General features: G+C 45.7%; 1 protein-coding gene across 8 annotated transcripts in view; it reads right to left on the bottom strand.

Annotated features, from left to right (window-relative positions):
• The window catches only part of LOC139561250 (neurexin-2-like), a 1,055,901-nt gene that overhangs the window by 182,220 nt on the left and 853,471 nt on the right, over window positions 1–20,210 (bottom strand). For all 8 annotated transcript variants that reach the window (XM_071378226.1, XM_071378233.1, XM_071378230.1 and 5 more), the window contains one exon: window positions 13,304–13,485. In XM_071378226.1, coding sequence (XP_071234327.1) covers window positions 13,304–13,485 — 182 coding nt within the window. The remainder of the gene's footprint in view (window positions 1–13,303; window positions 13,486–20,210) is intronic.

The raw sequence follows: 20,210 nt of genomic DNA, 5'->3' as shown, positions 1-20,210 counted from the left end.
GTGTGTGTGTGTGTGTGTGTGTGTGTGTGTGTGTGTGTGTGTGTGTGTGTGTGTGTGTGTGTGTGTGTGTGTGTGTGTGTGTGTGGCGCTCTTCCAGGGCCGGGAGCTCCCACAGGACCTCTGCCTCTGCCGCATAAACATATCCACCCAGCCCATCTCTCCTCGCCTCCCCTCTCTTCATCTACCTCTCTCACTCCTTTTCTCCTCACCTCTTGACATCTTTCTCTCCTGCTCATCATTACTCCAGCTCTCTCCTCCTCCTCTTTACATGTATCTTCCTTCCTCTCTCTTCCTCCTCTTGTACCTTTATGAAGGTAACCGAGTCCACCAAAGGTGTGTGTTGGAGAGAGATTGAGAGAGAACGCGAGAGAGAGGAGATAAACAGATACAGATGGAGAGAGAGGAAGTGAGGAGGAGATCCCAGAGAGTGTGTACATATGAGCATGTGCTGCCGTTGCACATCACTGAGCACATTCTGTATGGGAGCCAAGCAATTGGATTGCATATCTGTCTGCCTGCTGCATATACCTACAGCAAAACATAACCCACTCTCAGCATCCCTTCGCGGCCCTCTCCCTTTCTCCCCGCCGCTGCACTACAGCCCAGCTCAGCCTCCAAATCCAATCTAAAGTGGTCCTAACAGCGGGTTTGGCATAGCAATAACCGCTGTTACAGAATAATATTTGCACCTTATCAGAGGGGCCGGTGATAGCACATGAAAGATTCAGAGCACAACGTGGTGGTAGAAGGCTCCTTTAGGGGTTGACACACGCACGCACGCACGCACGCGCACACACACACACTCCTTTAGGGCCAATCTTACAGGGCCTGAGCTTCCTACCTCTGATATTGCCAACAAAGGAATCCCATGGCGGGGGGAAGAGAGGAGGGGAAAACGCCCCCCTCTCTCTCTGTTCACTGAGCTATAACCTCAATCACTCATATCAGTCAAACCTCCAGGATTAGGGTGAAAGCTCTCTTAGATACGCGAGAGAGGGAGAGAGAGAAGACATAGAGACAGAGAAAGAAAGAGAGAGGGGGGAGAGGGAGGGAGATGAATATAGAGAGAGAGAGAATTTTCATAAACACATCTCTGATACAGCATGCAGAGGCAGGGAAGATACACTATATGTACAAAAGTATGTAGACACCACTGTGGATTGGTCTATTTCAGCCACACCCGTTTTTGACAGCTGTATAAAATTGAGCACATAGCCATGCAATCGCCATAGACAAACATTGGCAGTAGAAGGACCTTACTGAAGAGCTCAGTGACTTTCAACGTGGCACCGTTATAGGATGCCATCTTCTAACAAGTTAGTTCCTGTTAGAGCTGCCCCGGTCAACTGTAAGAGCTGTTACTGGGAAGTGGAAACTCACAGAACGGGATCGCCGAGTGCTGAATCGCGTAGTGCGCAAAAATCATCTGTCCTCTTGTTGCAATACTCACTACCGAGTTCCAAACTGCCTCTTGAAGCAACGTCAGTACAATAACTGTTCGTCGGGAGCTTCAGGAAATGAGTTTCCATGGCCGTGCAGCCGCACGCAAGCCTAAGATCACCGTACGCAATGCCAAGCACCGGCTAGAGTGGTGTAAAGCTCGCCGCCATTGGACTCTGGAGCAGTGGAGTGATGAATCACGCTTCACCATCTGGCAGTCCGACGAACAAATCTGGGTTTGGTGGATGCCAGGAGAACGCTACCTGCTCGAATGCATAGTGACAACTGTAAAGTTTGGAGGAGGAATAATGGTCTGGGTCTATTTTTCATGGTTCGGGCTAGGCACCTTAGTTCCAGTGAAGGGAAATCTTAACACGACAGAATACAATGACATTCTAGACGATTCTGTGCTTCCAACTCTGTGGCAACAGTTTGGGGAAGGCCCTTTCCTGGTTCAGCATGACAATGCCCCCATCCATAAAGCGAGGTCCACACAGAAATTGTTTGTTGAGATCGGTGTGGAATAACTTGACTGGCCTGCACAGAGCCCTGACCTCAACTCCATCGAACACCATTGGGATGAATTGGAACGCCGACTGCAAGCCAGGCCTAATCGCCCAACATCAGAGCCCAACCTCACTAATGCTCTTGTGGCTGAATGGACGTCCCCCCCCCCCAGAAGAGTGGAGGTTGTTATAGCAGGTGTCCACATACCATGGTCATGTAGTGTATCAACCTCCATCTTCCTCCTACTCCTCTATACCTTGGTCTCCTCTTTATCCAAACAACACAAATGAATTGCCTGTTAAACGAGGGCTCAAATGAAAGGGAATGCCCGGGAGGAAAGCCATGCACGAGTTCTGGGCATGCCGTCTACAACGGTCACTCACTCACTCACTCACACACTCACACACTCACACACTCACACACTCACACACTCACACTCACACACTCACACACTCACACACTCACACACTCACACACTCACACTCACACTCACACTCACACTCACACTCACACACTCACACGCAAAATAATACACACACACACACACACCCACCTCACTGCAAACACTAATAATCTCCAACCCTGTGACCAACCCACTCTGACCAGGGTCCGACTAAAGCTCAACTTCACTGGTAGAGGGAGGGGCAGAGGCCTAACCGGCCAATGGAAAGGCTCCAGTTCTGTTCTCTTGCTGAGTAGAGAATTGGCAGAGGGAGCGGCAGTTGGCTGTCTAGTTATCACTTCGCCAAGGCTGGAAGATCTAAATATATAACATGGCAGCCATTCCCATCCTGCTCAAGCTTATGCCTCATGAGGAATTTGAATAAAACAAAACATTTCCCACCTTTATCTCCACTTCCCTTTCAAGAGTATAATGTGCTATTCAGTGAACACGTCTATTGACAGAGAGACGCATCTCTTCTTAATAACAAAAAAACAATTAAACAATGCCCCACTGATGTTGAATTACGTAGGGCTTTGTTCGGGTTTGTCAACAACGGAGAGGAGGGCGGCGGCGAGGGCGGCAGTAGTTTAAATCGAGGGTGCTCTCGGCAGACTGGTTTCGGGGCTTTGGTTACGTTGAGTGTTTGGACCCACACACGAGTGCGTGTGAACTCTGCATGGCTGAACAGAGATCAACATCTCTCTCTCCATTTGCCCTCTTTCCCCTCCAACTCTCGCTACATTGCATCCTCTCTATCTTTGCCCTAAAGTCTCGTCTCTCTTTCCCCTATCTATCCCTACCACATCTCTCTCCATTTCTCTCTCCCCTCTCTCTCTCTCTCTCTCTCTCTCTCTCTCCTGCTCCCCCTCTCTGTCTCTCCCAGTTCCTCCCTTTCAATTTTTCTGAGATACACTCTCTGTGTGGTTGACTGGCTCCAGAGACAGAAAACAAATCCACTGCTGCCCATCGGGAGTCCACAACCTCAGTCAGAAAACAGAACGTCACTGAGGGTTACTCATCCGTAGGGAGAAGGTTTAGAGGAGAGTTGAGGAACAGTTTGGCTCAAAGTCAATACAGAAACATTTTGCGTTTTGTTTTAGTCATAGAACGTACATTGCAGCCAAAGTGGATGGACAGAGAGAAGCAGGGAGGGACATACAGGCCCAGCTAAAGTACTGCTACAGGGGATTACATGGCTGGAGCTGCAGTGGTGACATTTGAGGAGCGACCCAAAGCGGAAATGTACAGCAGCTCTCTCTTCAGGGCATCACAGAAAAGGACAGGACAGAGGAGGAGAGAGGCTGGTCATTCATAATCTACCCATTCTCTCCCTCTCCCTTTCACTTTTCCCCCTCTATCCATTTCTCTGAACAGGGACTTAGGGGCTCGCCAATAGACTTTCTGGCAAAAACCACTTCCACGCCGATCCACAGAAACGTTAAGGTTGCGTGTCAACGAGAAGAAAAACAAGAAACACGAATCCTGCGTTGAGAGAGTCACAGTTGTATTGGATTAACTCCCAATTCAATTTATCTGCCAGATGAAAAGCACATCACGTTGTGAGCAGGAGCTGCTGCTGCTGCGGCTAAATACAATATAACACGTTTCAGATGCAGCCTTACACAATGACTAAACTAAATATTAATCCCACCACCCGGACTGGAATTTATACTGGCTGTATGCCATTGTAATGAAGCTGTATTGGTCCCAAGTGTGATCAGAAGTGTGATCAGAAGTGCGATGTGGATTAGTAGAAAGAGATGCAAAGGAATCGATGGAGCCGTCCCAAAAGTGCAAACCGCGCCCATCTTGAGCCATCTAGGCGGCCGTCTCGGCAGGCTCAATCAAACCTCTCTGCGTACTTGTAATAAAACAAATACTACTCGAACCCATTTGTGGTAGATAGAGGGGTATCTGTAGGAGGTGTATGGGCGCTGTGCTGTACCCCCCCCCCCCCCCCCCAGGTGATTAGACCAATCAGGATACAGCAGGACAATCCTGTCTCCCTGCTCCTTTAATAGCTTATCGATCCTGGGGAGGCAATCCATTTACTTTCACCCAGAAGTCACTGGGCATTCGCAGCCTTATCGCCACCGCTAACCCACCACTGCCACTACAAACACAACAAGGGATCGGTTCTGTGCTCTCTACTTATCCACCGTGTTAGCTAACTGTGTGACTATGTGCCTAGCCTACCTGGGTGGTTGCCTGTATTTGTCTGAATATGTCCAAACTCGAAATGGTTAAAAGATCTATCTGTCCATTCTTTGCTTCGACTTCATCCGGTCATTTTGGTTCAGTCTCTGATTCCACACAGAAACGGCAAAGACGATAGTTTATCCTGCAGCTGTGGAGCCAAAATGGCCCCCAGGGCTTTGACCACATCCTCTGGTGTGCCTGAAACTAATCGATGGTAATGGCGAAGGTGCATTAAGATGTTGGAATCCAGATATGACGTCATTGTTTTAGCACTATGCACTGAGTTTTGAAACTACGGCGTTTGACGTGGATCAATGCACCAATAAATTAGCACAATCACATTTTTCGGGTTGATCAAATTACCTCCATCTTGGAGCTAAAATTGAGATCATGTGTACTGTGCTAATGACAATACAAAAAAAGAGAAATGGAGAGCAATGCACAATACAGAGAACATGTACGACATGGAGAACTTAGCAAACGGGGCATTTGTGGTAAGTGTCTGGGGGCCGCCTTATTTAAGCATCTCTGGTATTCCCCAAAGCACCCCAGAAATGTGTGGGGCATTGACCTCCAAGCAGCTCCTCGTGGAGGGGAGAAAGTCCCCAACCCCCTGCAGAGGCAGGAAGACCAAGGAGAGCACGGAGAGCCAGGTGGAGGCTGTCAGGCGAGGCTTTATTAGTAGGCCACAAAGGCAGGATTAATCGATAGCTGTCCGGCCCCTCACATGCCAAGGAGAGGCCCCTGCCAAACCCACCAGGGCCCTATCTCGTTACCGCCGGTGACCGCTGGCCCCACTCTGCCGGCAGAGCATTTATCAAGCACACACGCGCACGCACACACACACACACGCATGTTTGGCTTGCGATTACTCTCTAGGCATGATGAAGGGGAGCGATTTTTAAAAGTGACACTCGTTTAAGAGGGAAACAGGTGTGGGGTAGCAAAATATAAATAAGGTGAGAGGAAGAAATATAAGGAGAGAGAATGTGTGTGTACCATAGAGAATTAGTGTGTGTGGGTGTATGTGACTATGCGTGTAAGAGTGTAGGTGTGTGTGCGCGCCGATCTTCACAGCGAAGGGGGCTGACAGGGATGGAGAGAGGATAAAAGGAGCTGCTTCTCCTTGACAGTTTTATCTGCACCGCCAATCTACCTTTATCTGGCACCAACATCTTCAGCGTTCCGAACGGGAGAAGTAACTCTGGGGCTCCGAGGAACACTTCCGAACGCTCCCGTTAGCTAGTCACCTCTTCCCAGCTATCACCAAGACATCCAAAGAAAAATGTTCCACTTACAAATCCCTTCCCTGTAAGAGGGAGCCGTAAAAGGAACATTACGGCCAAAGGAATGCTTCAAAAGAGAGCGAGAGAGAGAAAGATACCATCTCACGAGGGACGATTGCTATCTATTTCACCATGACCCTGAAACACACTTCTCCATCATTTATGAGGACCTGTCGGCCGTCACACTAGACATTGGCTGGATCTTCTAAGGAATAGACCTCTAACATGAAATGAGCGCTTGGCTTATTTAAAGCGATGACCCAGGAAACCTTGTTGAATAACAGACTCCTGGTCGGCTCGGTAACTGCAGATGAGGGCCATTTCCGATGGGGCCGTTGCCGTGACAACTCCCTGTCATTTGTTAGGACCATAGATACACGCAGACTTTCACTCCCTCCTTTTCTCCGTTAGAAGTTTGGATACATTCTGGTATGTCAGAATGTATCCAAACTTGGAACTAACTTGGAACTATGGCGAATGGTCTACAAATCACCTATTATTCAGCTAAATTGGCTATTTACCATAATGGTAATGCAAGTTAACAAGGAAATTGCTCCTAAAACATGACTGACAAGTGTGCTATCAGCATCATCAGTGACTCATCCCCCCAAACTGGATGCTGTTGAGTTGATGAATAATGAGCCATATGAAAACACACGGTGATGCATATGGGACATATGGGACTCTGGTCAAAAGTAGTGCACTATGTAGAAAATAGGGTGCTTTTTGGGACACAGGCAGTGGGAGGAGAAAAAAATCTTATCTCCATGCTGCCTTAAAAGAGAGAGCACAGAGCATAGTCTGTACTCTGTATTCTACAGACATTTCCCCTACAAAGCTCTATCGAGTTTCCCCAGAGGTTACTATTTGTGGATGAGTAATGCATTGGGCCTTTCAGAGACAGGTCCCAGGCCCTGAGGCAACAGGACGGGGAGGAAGTTGGGCATTCTTATCAGCTACAGTACCATACGTTCACCAAGTCTCTTTCTATCATCCCCTCGAGGCTCATGGGAAATGTCAGTGAGATGTGAGACACAGACACTGAAGATTTGGCCCCTGTGACAGTGACAGACAGTGTGTGCAGGGCTTGACATTCAGATAAATTTGCCAGTGGCACACAGGGCCAGTGGCAACTTAAAGCTACTGTCCCGAATGAAAACAATACTGGTCCAGGGAAGCGGATGATGCGCACATAATTTAAATTGTATCTTTAATTTTGAACTGTCAGCAGTCTACAGTTGTAGGGAACTATAAAGTTAGTTTTATCTTTTCTTAATTTCATTTTTTCCATTAATTTCCTTTAATCATAAAGTTTTGTTTTGAGGGAGATGCTCTAAGTCCACAACAATGCTTAAACCACATTAGGAGACCACATTTGAGGTCTGGAAAAAATAGTAAAAAATATCTAAAAATTGAAGGGTGTAGTTGCCCTTTAATTCAATTGTTTTGCTAGCTGTGTTTTTGTACTGTACAATGTCCAGTGTAGGCTACATGTGACATCAGAGTTCACAAAACAAATGCTCCGTGGTTAATACAAATCATCATGATATCATTGTGCCAGGTAGGCCTACTTAGTAGTCAACATTTAATTGAGAAGTTTTTTGGGGGGGGAGGCCTTTAGAAATGTTCTTTCAAAAAGCGCATCATGACTGAATTGCCCATCGCAAAGATTCAACCAAGACTTCGGACTAAACCTTTGAAATACCTGGTTTGCAAACCCATTGTTAACTTAGCATTTGCTGGTAGGTATCAGAAGTGTAAACATCTTTCCTACCTACCCTACCGCTGTCGTTATTCCTTCTGTGAGCTGCTCCACATGACAACCAGTTGAGAGCTGCGCGCTCTTGCTGTCCGACAGATTATTCCGCTCAAACTAGGCTTTGTGTGCTGTGCGCACCTGATAAATAATCGACATGTTTTTTCCCCCCAGGAATTATATAGCCTACATTCAAAATAGCATAATTTCTGTTCACTGACCCAAGATGTAGATGATTGACTGGCCCGGAGATTTCCAAAATATCTGTGGGCCAGCGGGCAGCCTTGAATGTCCAGCCCTGGTGGCAGCCTTCTATGTCCAGCCCTGGTTTGTGTTTGTGTGTATACAGTATGTGTGTTCACGCATGTGTGTGTGTGTGTGAAAGAGGGAGAACGCGAAAGAGAGAGGCGGTGTCTGCATGTGTTTGTGCAACATTGACAGACAGTGCGTGCCTGTGCTTTGGGTGTGTGTGTGCATGTGCATGTATGTGTGTGTCTCTCCCTCTCTGGATTAGTGTGTGTGTGTGTGTGTGTGTGTGTGTGTGTGTGTGTGTGTGTGTGTGTGTGTGTGTGTGTGTGTGTGTGTGTGTGTGTGTGTGTGTGTGTGTGTGTGTGTGTGTGTGTGCGGGGTGGGGTGCTGTGAGCGAGAGATAGAGCCAATGCATATCACATAGGTAAAGCCCCCTAAGTCCTGGTCTTAATTTGACTCTGCTTGTCCTCTACCAGGGAGCTAATAGTAATTAAAGAGGCCCAGACACTGTTGCATGGGGGGAGGGAGGGGAGTCATTTGGGTGAATGACTCAGGAGGAGCGCAGAGCAAATCAAATGTAATTGCAGTGGGACTGGTGCAAGAGCAGAGCTGGGAGAGAGGCTGATGGTCTGACGTGATGGGGGACAGAGGGAGGGCGGAGAGAAGGAGGACAAGAATGCGTGAGACTGAATGAGGACGAGAGCACGAGCGAGAAAGAGATGGAATCAACAATAATGAGAGAATGAATGAGAAATGAGACGGAGGGAGGGAAGGAGGTATTCAATTCAATAAAGCAGGGAGCTGCTCAGACGTCCAGAAAGAGGAGGGCAGGGTCGTACCAGCGCTCATCAGCCCTATAATGAAACCTACACACCAATGATTCACTAACACTGACACAGTGGTATACTGCCAGCGTCTCAAATGGAACCCTATTACCTATATAACCCATAGGGCTCTATTCAAAAGTAGTGCACTATATAGGGAATAGGGTGCCATTCGGGACGCATCCTAATATACTGGCAGGAGGACACTGTGATGATACAAGGCAATGAACTGTCATGGAAGCCGATGTGATATAGTGTGGTATGGAAGGCTGGGTGATATTTAAGCAATACTACATGAGAGGCCGTGTGTTATGACATTTTTATCATGGCAGTGGCGTGGTCAGTGACCATAGCCACGAAGTGAAGCTCGAGTCCATAACAAATGGTCTTGAGTTTACTATTGCTTTTATACAACGGGTTACCAGCATTAAAAATCCAGATTCTTTCCCAAACCATACATTTTTCATCGAAACATGATGCTACATTCACTAACACTGGTTGTCAAGTGAAATTTTAAGCATTCTCTTCGTATTGAATGCCATGTAAAGCAAAACTACCCAAGTGCTGGTTAGGGAAAGGGGGACACCTAGTCAGTTCTACAACTGAATGCATTCAGCTGAAATGTGTCTTCCGCATTTAACCCAACCCCTCGAATAGTTCCAGAACTTTGCAGGTTGCTATGGTGGCTCTTCCCCCTTGCTAGCTAGCCAAGTACACAGCTAACACAATCACTTCAGGCAGAAGCTGGAAAGACAGCCAACACACTGCATTTTGTTTAGTTTTATCTGTTTTACTGTTGACATGTCTTTGTATAAACACATAAAATTGCGGATTTACGATTTCAACTGGCTGAGAAAAGCTGCCTGTCTGTCATGTCCCAACTCCCGAATTTCAACATTGAAACAATGTTGCAAATGTCGGAGATATTGTCTAGATGCTTTTTACAGTGGAGATCAAGTTTATACATTGCATGGCTGGGCAGATGAGACAGTGGATCTGTAAAAGTATTAGTATTAGTAGTAGTAGTAGTAGTAGTGGCCATGTGTATGTTGTCTAGTATATCATGGGCAGGATGGACTTTAACAATGGGAAATCCAAACCAACCGTTAAAGTGTGATAACACAGGGAGGCTACTATACAAATGTATGTGAAGTGATGATTCAGTTGTGAAATCTTGCTTGTGGACTGATCAATTGGAAAATCTATGAGCTGTGTGGTGAATATTGTACGCATTGACTGAATGATGATTGAGATGGGTTACCATTGCAATACTATCAATATGATTTCTGTCAATAACCGCTGAGATATGCTGGCATTAGTATGATTATTAATTACATACCAGTGAGGACATTGGTTTTGACCTTGGCCTGTGGTATGAAATACAACCACAGAGCCAGTTCTCTTCCCATTTTGTGTGTGTGTGTGGGTGTGTGTGTGTGTGTGTGTGTGTGTCCCACATAGAAATAGAATGAATAGAACAGGCGTGGCATTTCTAACCCCGACAATTTGACTAGTAAACTTATGGGTACTGTACAGTACACTCGCAATGGCTGCCTGGTATTGTGATGCAATCATTTCCATGGTAATTTGGAATGTTTTATCGACTGATGCTGGACTGTCATAGTAATGTAGAAAGTTAATTCAAATCATAGATGCGGTAAAGAGGTCAATCGGACTCCACCAATACAATGGAATTGTCATGGAAATACATGGGGGAATGGGCAGTGGGGGGAATGATCCCGAATCTCCTCATTGCCCCCCAGCAAAATGTGCCCACATTTAGGCAATTGTTTATACAGTGCTTTCTGAAAGTATTCAGACCCCTTGACTTTCAGCCTTATTCTAAAATGGATTCAATCAAAAATCCTCAGCAATCTACACACAATACCCCATAATGATAAAGCGACAACTAGTTTAGACATTTTTGCAAACGTATATATATTTTTTTTAAACTTAATTACATAAGTATTCAGACCCTTTGCTATGAGGCTCGAAATTGATCTCAAGTGCATCCTGTTTCCATTGATCATCATTGAGATGTTTTCTACAACTTGATTGGAGTCCACCTGTGGTAAATTCAATTGATTGGACATGATTTGGAAAGGCACACACCTGTCTATTTAAGGTCCTACAGTTGACAGTGCATGTCAAAGCAAAAACCATGCCATGAGGTCAAAGGAATTGTCCGTAGAGCTCCGCGGATTGTGTCGAGGCACAGATCTGTGGAAAGGCCAAACTGAGCAATCGGGGGAGAAGGGCCTTCGTCAGGGAGGTAACAAAGATCCCGATGCTCACTCTGACAGAGCTCTAGAGTCCCTCTGTTGAGATGGGAGAACCTTCCAGAAGGACAACCATCTCTGCAGCACTCCACCAATCAGGCCTTTATGGTAGAGTGGCCAGACGGAAGCCACTCCTCAGTAAAAGGCACATGACAGCCCGCTTGGAGTTTGCCAAAAGGCACCTAAAGGCAATCAGACCATGAGAAACAAGATTCTCTGGTCTGATGAAACCAAGATCAATACCAAGCGTCACGTCTGGAGGAAACCTGGCACCATCCCTGCGGTGAAGCATGGTGGTGACAACATCATGCTGCGTGGATGTTTTTCAGCGGCAGGGACTGGAAGAGTAGTCAGGATTGAGGCAAAGATGAACGGAGCAAAGTACAGAGATATCCTTGATGAAAACCTCCTCCGGAGCACTCAGGACCTCAGACAGGGGAGAAGGTTCACCTTCCAACAGGACAATGATCCTAAGCCCCAAGCCAAGACAACGCAGGAGTGGCTTTGGGACAAGTCTCTGAATGTCTTTGAGTGGCCCAGCCAGAGCCCAGACTTGAACCTGATCAAACAGCTCTGGAGAGACCTGAAAAAAGCTGTGCAGCAACCCTCCCCATAACCATGTAACGTCATGAAAATAAAATAACACTTAAAACCTTTTAAATAGGACTATATTCATTTTAGGATTTGTAATTATTTTGTATTTTCATGTAGATAAACTTGACCTAATAGCAGGAGTGTTTACTAATGATTATTAGCAATTGTTTTGCTAACTTTGTCTCTCTATTCAACTTTCTGCATCTCCTCCTCCTCCCAACTGATGATGCGCAAGGGTGTAGGGCGTGCTATAGGCTACGGCCCTAAAGTAAAAAAAAAAAAAAAAAAAGGCTTGATGTGTGGACTATCTTTTCAACAATGCACATTTTCAGTGCATGCCAGTAAAACAAATTGGACTTCTTTTAAAAAAGGTTGGATGTGTCTGACTCTTCATTAATTATTCAGCAGCAGTCAACAAGGTTGTGCAGGCTCTGAGGCCTATAACGCTCTAATGTTTGTGTCAAATGGACAATGTGCCATTCCACTCCAACCTGGCATGGTATAATGTGACAGAATTTATTTCTTCCTTTATAGCCCAGCTGTTTTTTATTTTTATTTTTTATTTTTACATTCAAATTATAATAGGTCCTCTCAGTATTGGAGACATCTTTCCAACACTCTCCCCCTCGATAATCAGCGTCGCTGATAAATGGTTTATGGACATGTTGAGTGTATTTGTTTCTATTTCTATTGTCAATTTCATCTTCATACTAGAGCAGAGCTGTCCCCGTCATACTTTCCATGTCAATTCATTATCTTACAGCCTTCGTTCAGAAAGCCTAAGGTAGGCCTAGGCTGTTTTTGTATAGGTTTTAAGGAAAGCTGAAATAGGGAGAATGACGGTGGAGATGAAAAGAGGAGAGGAGAGGGCAAAACAACACTGTTACCACTCTGCCTTGAAGGCTGTAGTTAGTCAGTGTGAGCCCTGAGTGAGAGAGGCAGCATGGAGACAGAGACCGTAAAAGCACAGGCACTGGCTAGCAGAGCAGCTGGCACAAGCCTCTCTTTATAGCTGCAGGCGAAGTGTGTGTGTGTGTGTGCGTGCGCGTGTGCGTGTGTTTGCGTGTGTGTTTGACACCGGTGACATGCTGAGAGGAACAGAGTCAGTGGGTTCGGCAGGGAGAAGATAATTAACAGAAAGGCATCCATTAAAATAATAATATGGGCTTTGAATCTCGTGGTTAGGCAGGGATCACATGGGTCAACGAGCCATTTACAGGCAGCATTAATGCCTTTTTAAAATGCCTGATGTCCTTTAATTGCCTTATAAAGTTATCCTTAGGCAGGGTTCTCTTTTAAAATGCCTTTTACCTAGACCATATGAGAGTCATAGTGGCAGGGATGGAGTAATTACTAGTTTGGTAAGAGTGAACGAGATGTAAAGAGCTGCTCAATGATGGTTCTTTGAGTAGTTACTTTCACCTGTACATCTCCAACTTTGGACCATATGAGCTCAAACTACCACTCCTCAATGTGTCTCAACCATATCCTCACTGTCCCCAGTCCCCTTGTACCTCTTCAACCACAGCCATCTCTTGACACATGCTGTCCCTCCAACCAAGTGTCCCTCCAATCTACTGTCCCCTTAAACTGTATGTCCCTCCAACACACTCACCCCACCAATAGGCAAACCAATGTACTCCTCCGCCAATGATTTTCCGCCTCCAACTCCCCACCCATGCCCCCTTATACCACCCCTCGCAGTTCCGCAGGTAGTCACTTACTATGTGCAGCTCCAGGTAGTCTCCCAGTCCCTCTGCGCTCTCCACCCTGACCAGCACGGCCTCCTTGAGCTGTGTGCTGAATCCCACCGCCAGCCGGTCTGCCCGTGTGCTCGGCCGGTCGTTGGGAGGCCAGGTGTATGTGATGAGGGCTCCTCCTCTCCCGAAGATGTATGTTGTCCCAGCTGTGGACAGAAGAGGACCAATGTGTCATATATGATGGATACTATTCCATAGACCTATATCATGTGGTGCAGCGGAAGATCAAATCCAAAGAACAAACTATCGAAAACAAAGCTTTGGTTTAAGGTAGGTGCTTGTCGTTGTCTGCTGTTGAGCCATAGCAAGTATGTCTTCCCTAACATGGCGCACACAAAGCAGTGCTTTCTGGGACAGAGCCTATTATCTCACATCAAAATCATTCCGTTTCTACAGAGTAACGTGGCAAGTCCAATTCCCCTTTCTCCTGGTTGTATTCTTCTGGCGCTGACTAATTATCGCTGCGTGGCAGGGGAGACAGAAGAGCAGGTGGAGAGAGGGAGGAGGAAGAGGAGGGAGGGACGAGGAAGAGAAAGGAGGGAGGGAAAGAAATTAGGAAAGGGGGTGACAACGAGGTGTGCGATGCGATGGTTGGAAGTGATGAAGTGCTTCTACCCCTAGCGATTGCTTCTACAAATAGCATTGCTTGCTGTTTGGGGTTTTAGGCTGGGTTTCTGTACAGCACTTTGAGATATCAGCTCATGTACGAAGGGCTGTATAAATACACTTGATTTGATGAAGGCAGTGAGAGAACAGTTCGAGGCAGAGTGTTCGTCTGTTCCACCGCTACACCACTTCGCTCTGTTGTAGTGTTCCTGCTCAAAGGCATTAGGGCAGTTCAAGATGAGAGGAGATACATGGAAGGAAACTGCTCTAAAATGGCTGTCGGTATGAAGGCAGCCATGTTGTAGAGAGATTGAGGAACAGAGGCTGTAACAGTATCAGCAGCTCGCACACTCAGGTGCGAGTCCCCCCCCCCTCTCTATTCGCCTCAGCATGAAGCACGTGATGCCTCAGCTCTCTGGGTCCCAGCCTTCCAATCTAATTTTCTTTTCTAAATAAACAAGATGCGTGACTGAAATACTATAACTAGCCCACAGCATGAAAAACCGGCTTAGAGGAAGAAGATGCACAACAAAGGGTTTCGATTTCTCCCCTCCTCTATCTGTCAGGGAAGAATGCAGGGCATTGTGGGATAAATGTAAATTATGATGATGGGGATGAGGATGAGGATGACAAAGAGTCATTAACACTAACATTAAATCAACACTACGCAATCCATAGACAATTCCAGACGTCATTCCCACAGCAAAGTTTAACAATCAATACCTCTCTTTCTTGATTTGTCAGGGTAGAATGCAGAGCATTGTCAATAAATGAATAGAAAGGACGATGGTGATGACCACCTCATACAAACTCAGCAAAAAAAGAAACATCCCTTTTTCAGGACCTTGTCTTTCAAAGAGAATTTGTAAAAATGAAAATAACTTCACAGATCTTCATTGTAAAAGGTTTAAACACTGTTTCCCATGCTTGTTCAATGAACCATAAACAATTAATGAACATGCACCTGTGGAACGGTCGTTAGACACTAACAGCTTACAGACGGTAGGCAATTAAGGTCACAGTTATGAAAACTTAGGACACTAAAGAGGCCTTTCTACTGACTCTGAAAAACACCCAAAGAAAGATGCCCAGGGTCCCTGCTCATCTGCCTGAATGTGCCTTGGGCATGCTGCAAGGAGGCATGAGGACTGCAGATGTGGCCAGGGCAATAAATTGCAATGTCCGCACTGTGAGACACCTAAAACAGCCCTACAGGGAGACAGGACCTGCACAGGATCGGTACATCCAAACATCACACCTGCGGGACAGGTACAGGATGGCAACAACAACTGCCCAAGTTACACCAGGAACGCACAATCCCTCCATCAGTGCTCAGACTGTCTGCAATAGGCTGAGAGAGGCTGGAATGAGGGCTTGTAGGCCTGTTGTAAGGCAGGTCCTCGCCAGACATCACAGGCAACAACGTCGCCTATGGGCACAAACCCACCGTCACTGGACCAGACAGGACTGACAAAAAGTGCTCTTCACTGATGAGTCGCAGTTTTGTCTCTCCAGGGGTGATGGTCGGATTCGCGTTTATCGTCGAAGGAATGAGCGCTACACCGAGGCCTGTACTCTGGAGCGGGATTGATTTGAGGGTGGAGGGTCCGTCATGGTCTGGGGCAGTGTGTCACAGCATCATCGGACTGAGCTTGTTGTCATCTCAACGCTGTGCATTACAAGGAAGACATCCTCCTCCCTCATGTGGTACCCTTCCTGCAGGCTCACCCTGACATGACCCTCCAGCATGACAATGCCACCAGCCATACTGTTCGTTCTGTGAGTGATTTCCTGCAAGACAGGAATTTCAGTGTTCTGCCATGGCCAGTGAAGAGCCCGGATCTCAATCCCGTTGAGCACGTCTGGGACCTGTTGGATCGGAGGGTGAGGGCTAGGGCCATTCCCCCCAGAAATGTCTGGGAACTTGCAGGTGCCTTGGTGGAAGAGTGGGGTAACATCTCACAGCAAGAACTGGCAAATCTGGTGCAGTCCATGAGGGGGAGATGCACTGCTGTACTTAATGCAGCTGGTGGCCACACCAGATACTGACTGTCGCTTTTGATTTTGACCTCCCCTTTGTTCAGGGACACATTATTCAATTTCTGTTAGTCACATGTCTGTGGAACTTGTTCAGTTTATGTCTCAGTTGTTGAATCTATTTACGTTCATACAAATGTCAAGTTTGCTGAAAAAAACGCAGTTGACAGCGAGAGGACATTTCTTTTTTTTCTGAGTTCATATTTAGAATATCTGCATCTCAGTTTACTCATATCGCAGTAAATCAACACTACATACTCTATTAGCAATTTAATTCCAGATGTCATGCCCAGAGCGAAGAGATTAACATCTCTTAAATTCAACACCTCTTACCACCGTAATAGCACAAACTCAACAGCTGCAAAGTACCTTTTGCCAAATAATCTTCAAAGAAACTTTATTTCCACTTCCCCCTCTAAGTGTATGATTTTTTTCTGTTTATTTTATTTAGTCCTTGTCCTGTGTGGTGGCAGGCCGGCTGTCTACAGAAGTGGTGGCCACCTGCTGTTACGGCGACCCTGCAGCAGCCCACTAAGCGAAGAGACAAAGAGGTGACGAGGCATCTAATGAGGTAGTCTGGCAGGTTCTCCCTGACTGAGCCCACGTCTTAGTGTTTCAGAGACACCCAACACCTGCTCCAGGTCTGCTAGACCACTGGTGCAGAGACAATGCATGCAGAGCCACCTCGCCCTTTTCTACACACAAGGGATGGGGTAAGAAAGAGGTGTAGACGTGAGACGTGGAGGGAGATGGAAGGGGTAGAAGAGGGAAAGCGAGAGGAAATGATAGAAAAAGAGTGGGAGAGGGGAAGCGGGAGAGAGAGAGAGAGAGAACAATAATACGAAAGAGATAGGAAAGGAGAGAGAGAGAAACTAACCATATTTCCATCCACGGTTTTTATGCGAGTACAGTCATACCGTATACAAATCCCGACAGCTGGGATGGAAACAGTTCATTTCAGTACAATTTTATAAATGGTGACAGATATTTTGATTGTTCGAGATGGTGGGATGTTTTTGTGTCTGTAAAATTAATTTTGCGAGAAATGGTAGTTGAAACGCCTTTAAGCACAAATATTGATTTAACGACCATCATAATAAAGTTGGAGTCACTCGGTGATATGGTGTGTGGTCCTCCCACTAGGACTCGGGAAAACATTCAGTTTATTAGGCTGCAGATGAAATAAGTTATGATGAACTTCACAGGGTGGTGAAAGTGCAAGTTGATCTCGATGCTCCTTTCCAATAAATATAGAGGGTCTGATTCTGGTGACATGATGATTGTTGCTTGACTGTCGTTTGACAAATACAAATATTATCCATAATAATCGTGTAGACTAGTCTACCCACAGTGTATCTGTGAGCTGTTGGCTGGAGCGCAGGTGTCAAAACCAGAGTAGACACATTTGCTATTTAACTATCAGTAGAGATGAAAATGCGATGGAAACACATTGAACTTCATATTTTTATTCGGTATATGAAAACTTATGTGAAAAAGTACATTTTGTGTGCACTACGTCATCACTCACAGATTTTTTTTAAATCCACAACAAGTCCGTTTGGTGGAAACACACCACTGGTGGGAAAATGCGCATATTTTCTTTATGCAGATTTTTGAATATTTGCATGAAAATCTGCCGCCAATTAGACGGAAGCCTAGCTACCGAGAGAGATAAAAGGAGATGGAGGCAGTCCGAGAGAGAGTCTGAGCTATCAGCATAACTCCCTAAGTATCCGCACTACCCATTTGATACTTAAGACTGGAGTTAAAACTAAATGAATAAGGCCTTGGGAGACTTCCTTCGGCAAACAAAACTCGGGGTAGACTATGGATTTTCCACTGACCTTGACCGGCCTGCCTCTAATCAAGCAATCTGTTCTCTCTGTTTCACTGGAATAACAATAATGATGGAAACGCACCGTGGCACTTATGTTTATTTTGCAGACTGAAAAAAGAGCTAAATATTGAATGAGTTTGTCCAATTAGCTCGAGTTGTGATCGATGTCTGCCAATCAATGCTCTCTACCTGGAACAGAGAGGCATGAGGATAGATCAAACATCTCAGGATGCCCGTTGATTATTATTTCCATTTTCGGGGCCAAATTGGTAATTTGATTGGAAGAAAAAGAACATTTTGTTTTTGGTCGTGGCCGGTGGAAAAATAATCAGAAAGCGCCCCCGAATCAAAAGTGTAATGGAAAAGCAGATTGATTTTAATTTTCCCTATACAGGGCAGTTGGAGTGTGTCGTGTGTGTGTGTGGTGGGGTTTGTTATATTGGACACTCTCTGTGAATAGCCATTGATGTGGGCTAAAGCAAAGCATTCTGGGACACTTTTTCCCCACAACAGGTATAAAATAAACAGGTCATCACAGACACACAGCAAGACGGCAAGACCACACTAGATGTCTTTCATCCCCGACAGACCAACGTCTACTGCGTTCAGCCATTAACACGATGTATAACACTGTGGCTTATGTCAAAAGACTTCATTCATTTCAATGTTCTATGTAATTGTGTGATTCAGCCTTTCTGATGATTCACAGTGACGAAGGACACGTTAATCCTGTAGCTGGAACATGAACAACACTGTTTCTATATTTAATAGGGGCTAGACAGAGAAACAAGAAAGTGTCTCTTCAGACTCAGCCCTTAAACCCTCTCTGTCGTTGTTTCTGGTCATAAATGAACCACGTGGGTTGTTGGTGTAGTTAGTCCATGTGACAAAGGAGTTACACTGCTATGCAGATACCTTTTGAGAGCGGACAGAAACATTGCAAAAGATTGGTTCCGAAGAGAAGCTTCACAATGGTTGACTGGATATTGCAGAAAGGACATTGCCCAACGCGAACTCTGTTGATCTCAACACGAACAGATGCAACAGAAACACGCGCGCACACATACAGTACCAGTCAAATGTTTGGACACACCTAGTCATTCAAGGGTTTAATTTATTTGGACTATTTTCTACATTATAGAACAGTAGTGAAGACATCAAAACTATGAAATAACACATATGGAATCATGTAGTAACCAAAAAAAGTGTTAAACATCCAAATCTATTTTATATTTGAGATTCTTCAAAGTAGCACCCTTTGCCTTGATGACAGCTTTGCACACTCTTGGCATTCTCTCAACCAGCTTCACCTGGAATACTGTTTCATCAGTCTTGAAGGAGTTCCCACATATGCTGAGCACTTATTGGCTGCTTTTCCTTCATTCTGTGGTCAAATCAAATCAAATGTATTTATACAGCCCTTCTTACATCAGCTGATATCTCAAAGTGCTGTACCGAAACCCAGCCTAAAACCCCAAACAGCAAGCAATGCAGGCGTAGAAGCACGGTGGCTAGGAAAAACACCCTAGAAAGGCCAAAACCACCTAGGAAGAAACCTAGAGAGGAACCAGGCTATGAGGGTCCAACTCATCCCAAACCATCTCAAATGGGTTGAGGTCAGGTGATTGTGGAGGCCAGGTCATCTGATGCAGCACTCCATCACACTCCTTCTTGGTCAAATAGCCTTTACATGGCCTAGAGGTGTGTTGGGCCATTGTTCTGTTGAAAAACAAATGATAGTCCCGCTAAGCGCAAACCAGATGGGGTGGCATATCGGTGCAGAATACTGTGGTAGCCATGCTGGTTAAGTGTGTCTTGAATTCTAAATAAATCACCAACAGTGTCACCAGCAAAGCACCATCACACCTCCTCCTCCATGCTTCACGGTGGATCCACAAATGCGGAGATCGTCCAGTCCCTACTCTGCGTCTCACAAAGACACGGCGGTTGGAACCAAAAATCGCAAATTTGGATTTTCCACCGGTCTAATGTCCACTGCTCGTGTTTCTTGGCCCAAGCAAGTCTCTTCTTATTATTGGTGTCCTTTAGTAGTGGTTTCTTTGCAGCAATGCAACCATGAAGGCCTGATTCATGCAGTCTCCTCTGAACAGTTGATGTTGATGTCTATTACTAGAACTCTGTGAAGCATTTATTTGTGTTGCAATTTCTGAGGCTGGTAACTCTAATGAACTTATCCTCTGCGGCAGAGGTAACTCTGGGTCTTCCTTTCATATGGCGGTCCTCATGAGAGCCAGTTTCATCATACCGCTTGATGATTTTTGCGACTGAAATAGGGCTATCTTCTGTATACCCCCCTACCTTGTCACAACACAACTGATTAGCTCAAACGCATTAAGAAGGAAAGAAATTCCACAAATGAACTTTTAAGAA

Source organism: Salvelinus alpinus, chromosome 31 (assembly GCF_045679555.1).
Source record: "Salvelinus alpinus chromosome 31, SLU_Salpinus.1, whole genome shotgun sequence".
Taxonomy (NCBI): domain Eukaryota; kingdom Metazoa; phylum Chordata; class Actinopteri; order Salmoniformes; family Salmonidae; genus Salvelinus; species Salvelinus alpinus.
This window is presented reverse-complemented; position numbering and strand designations above follow the sequence as displayed.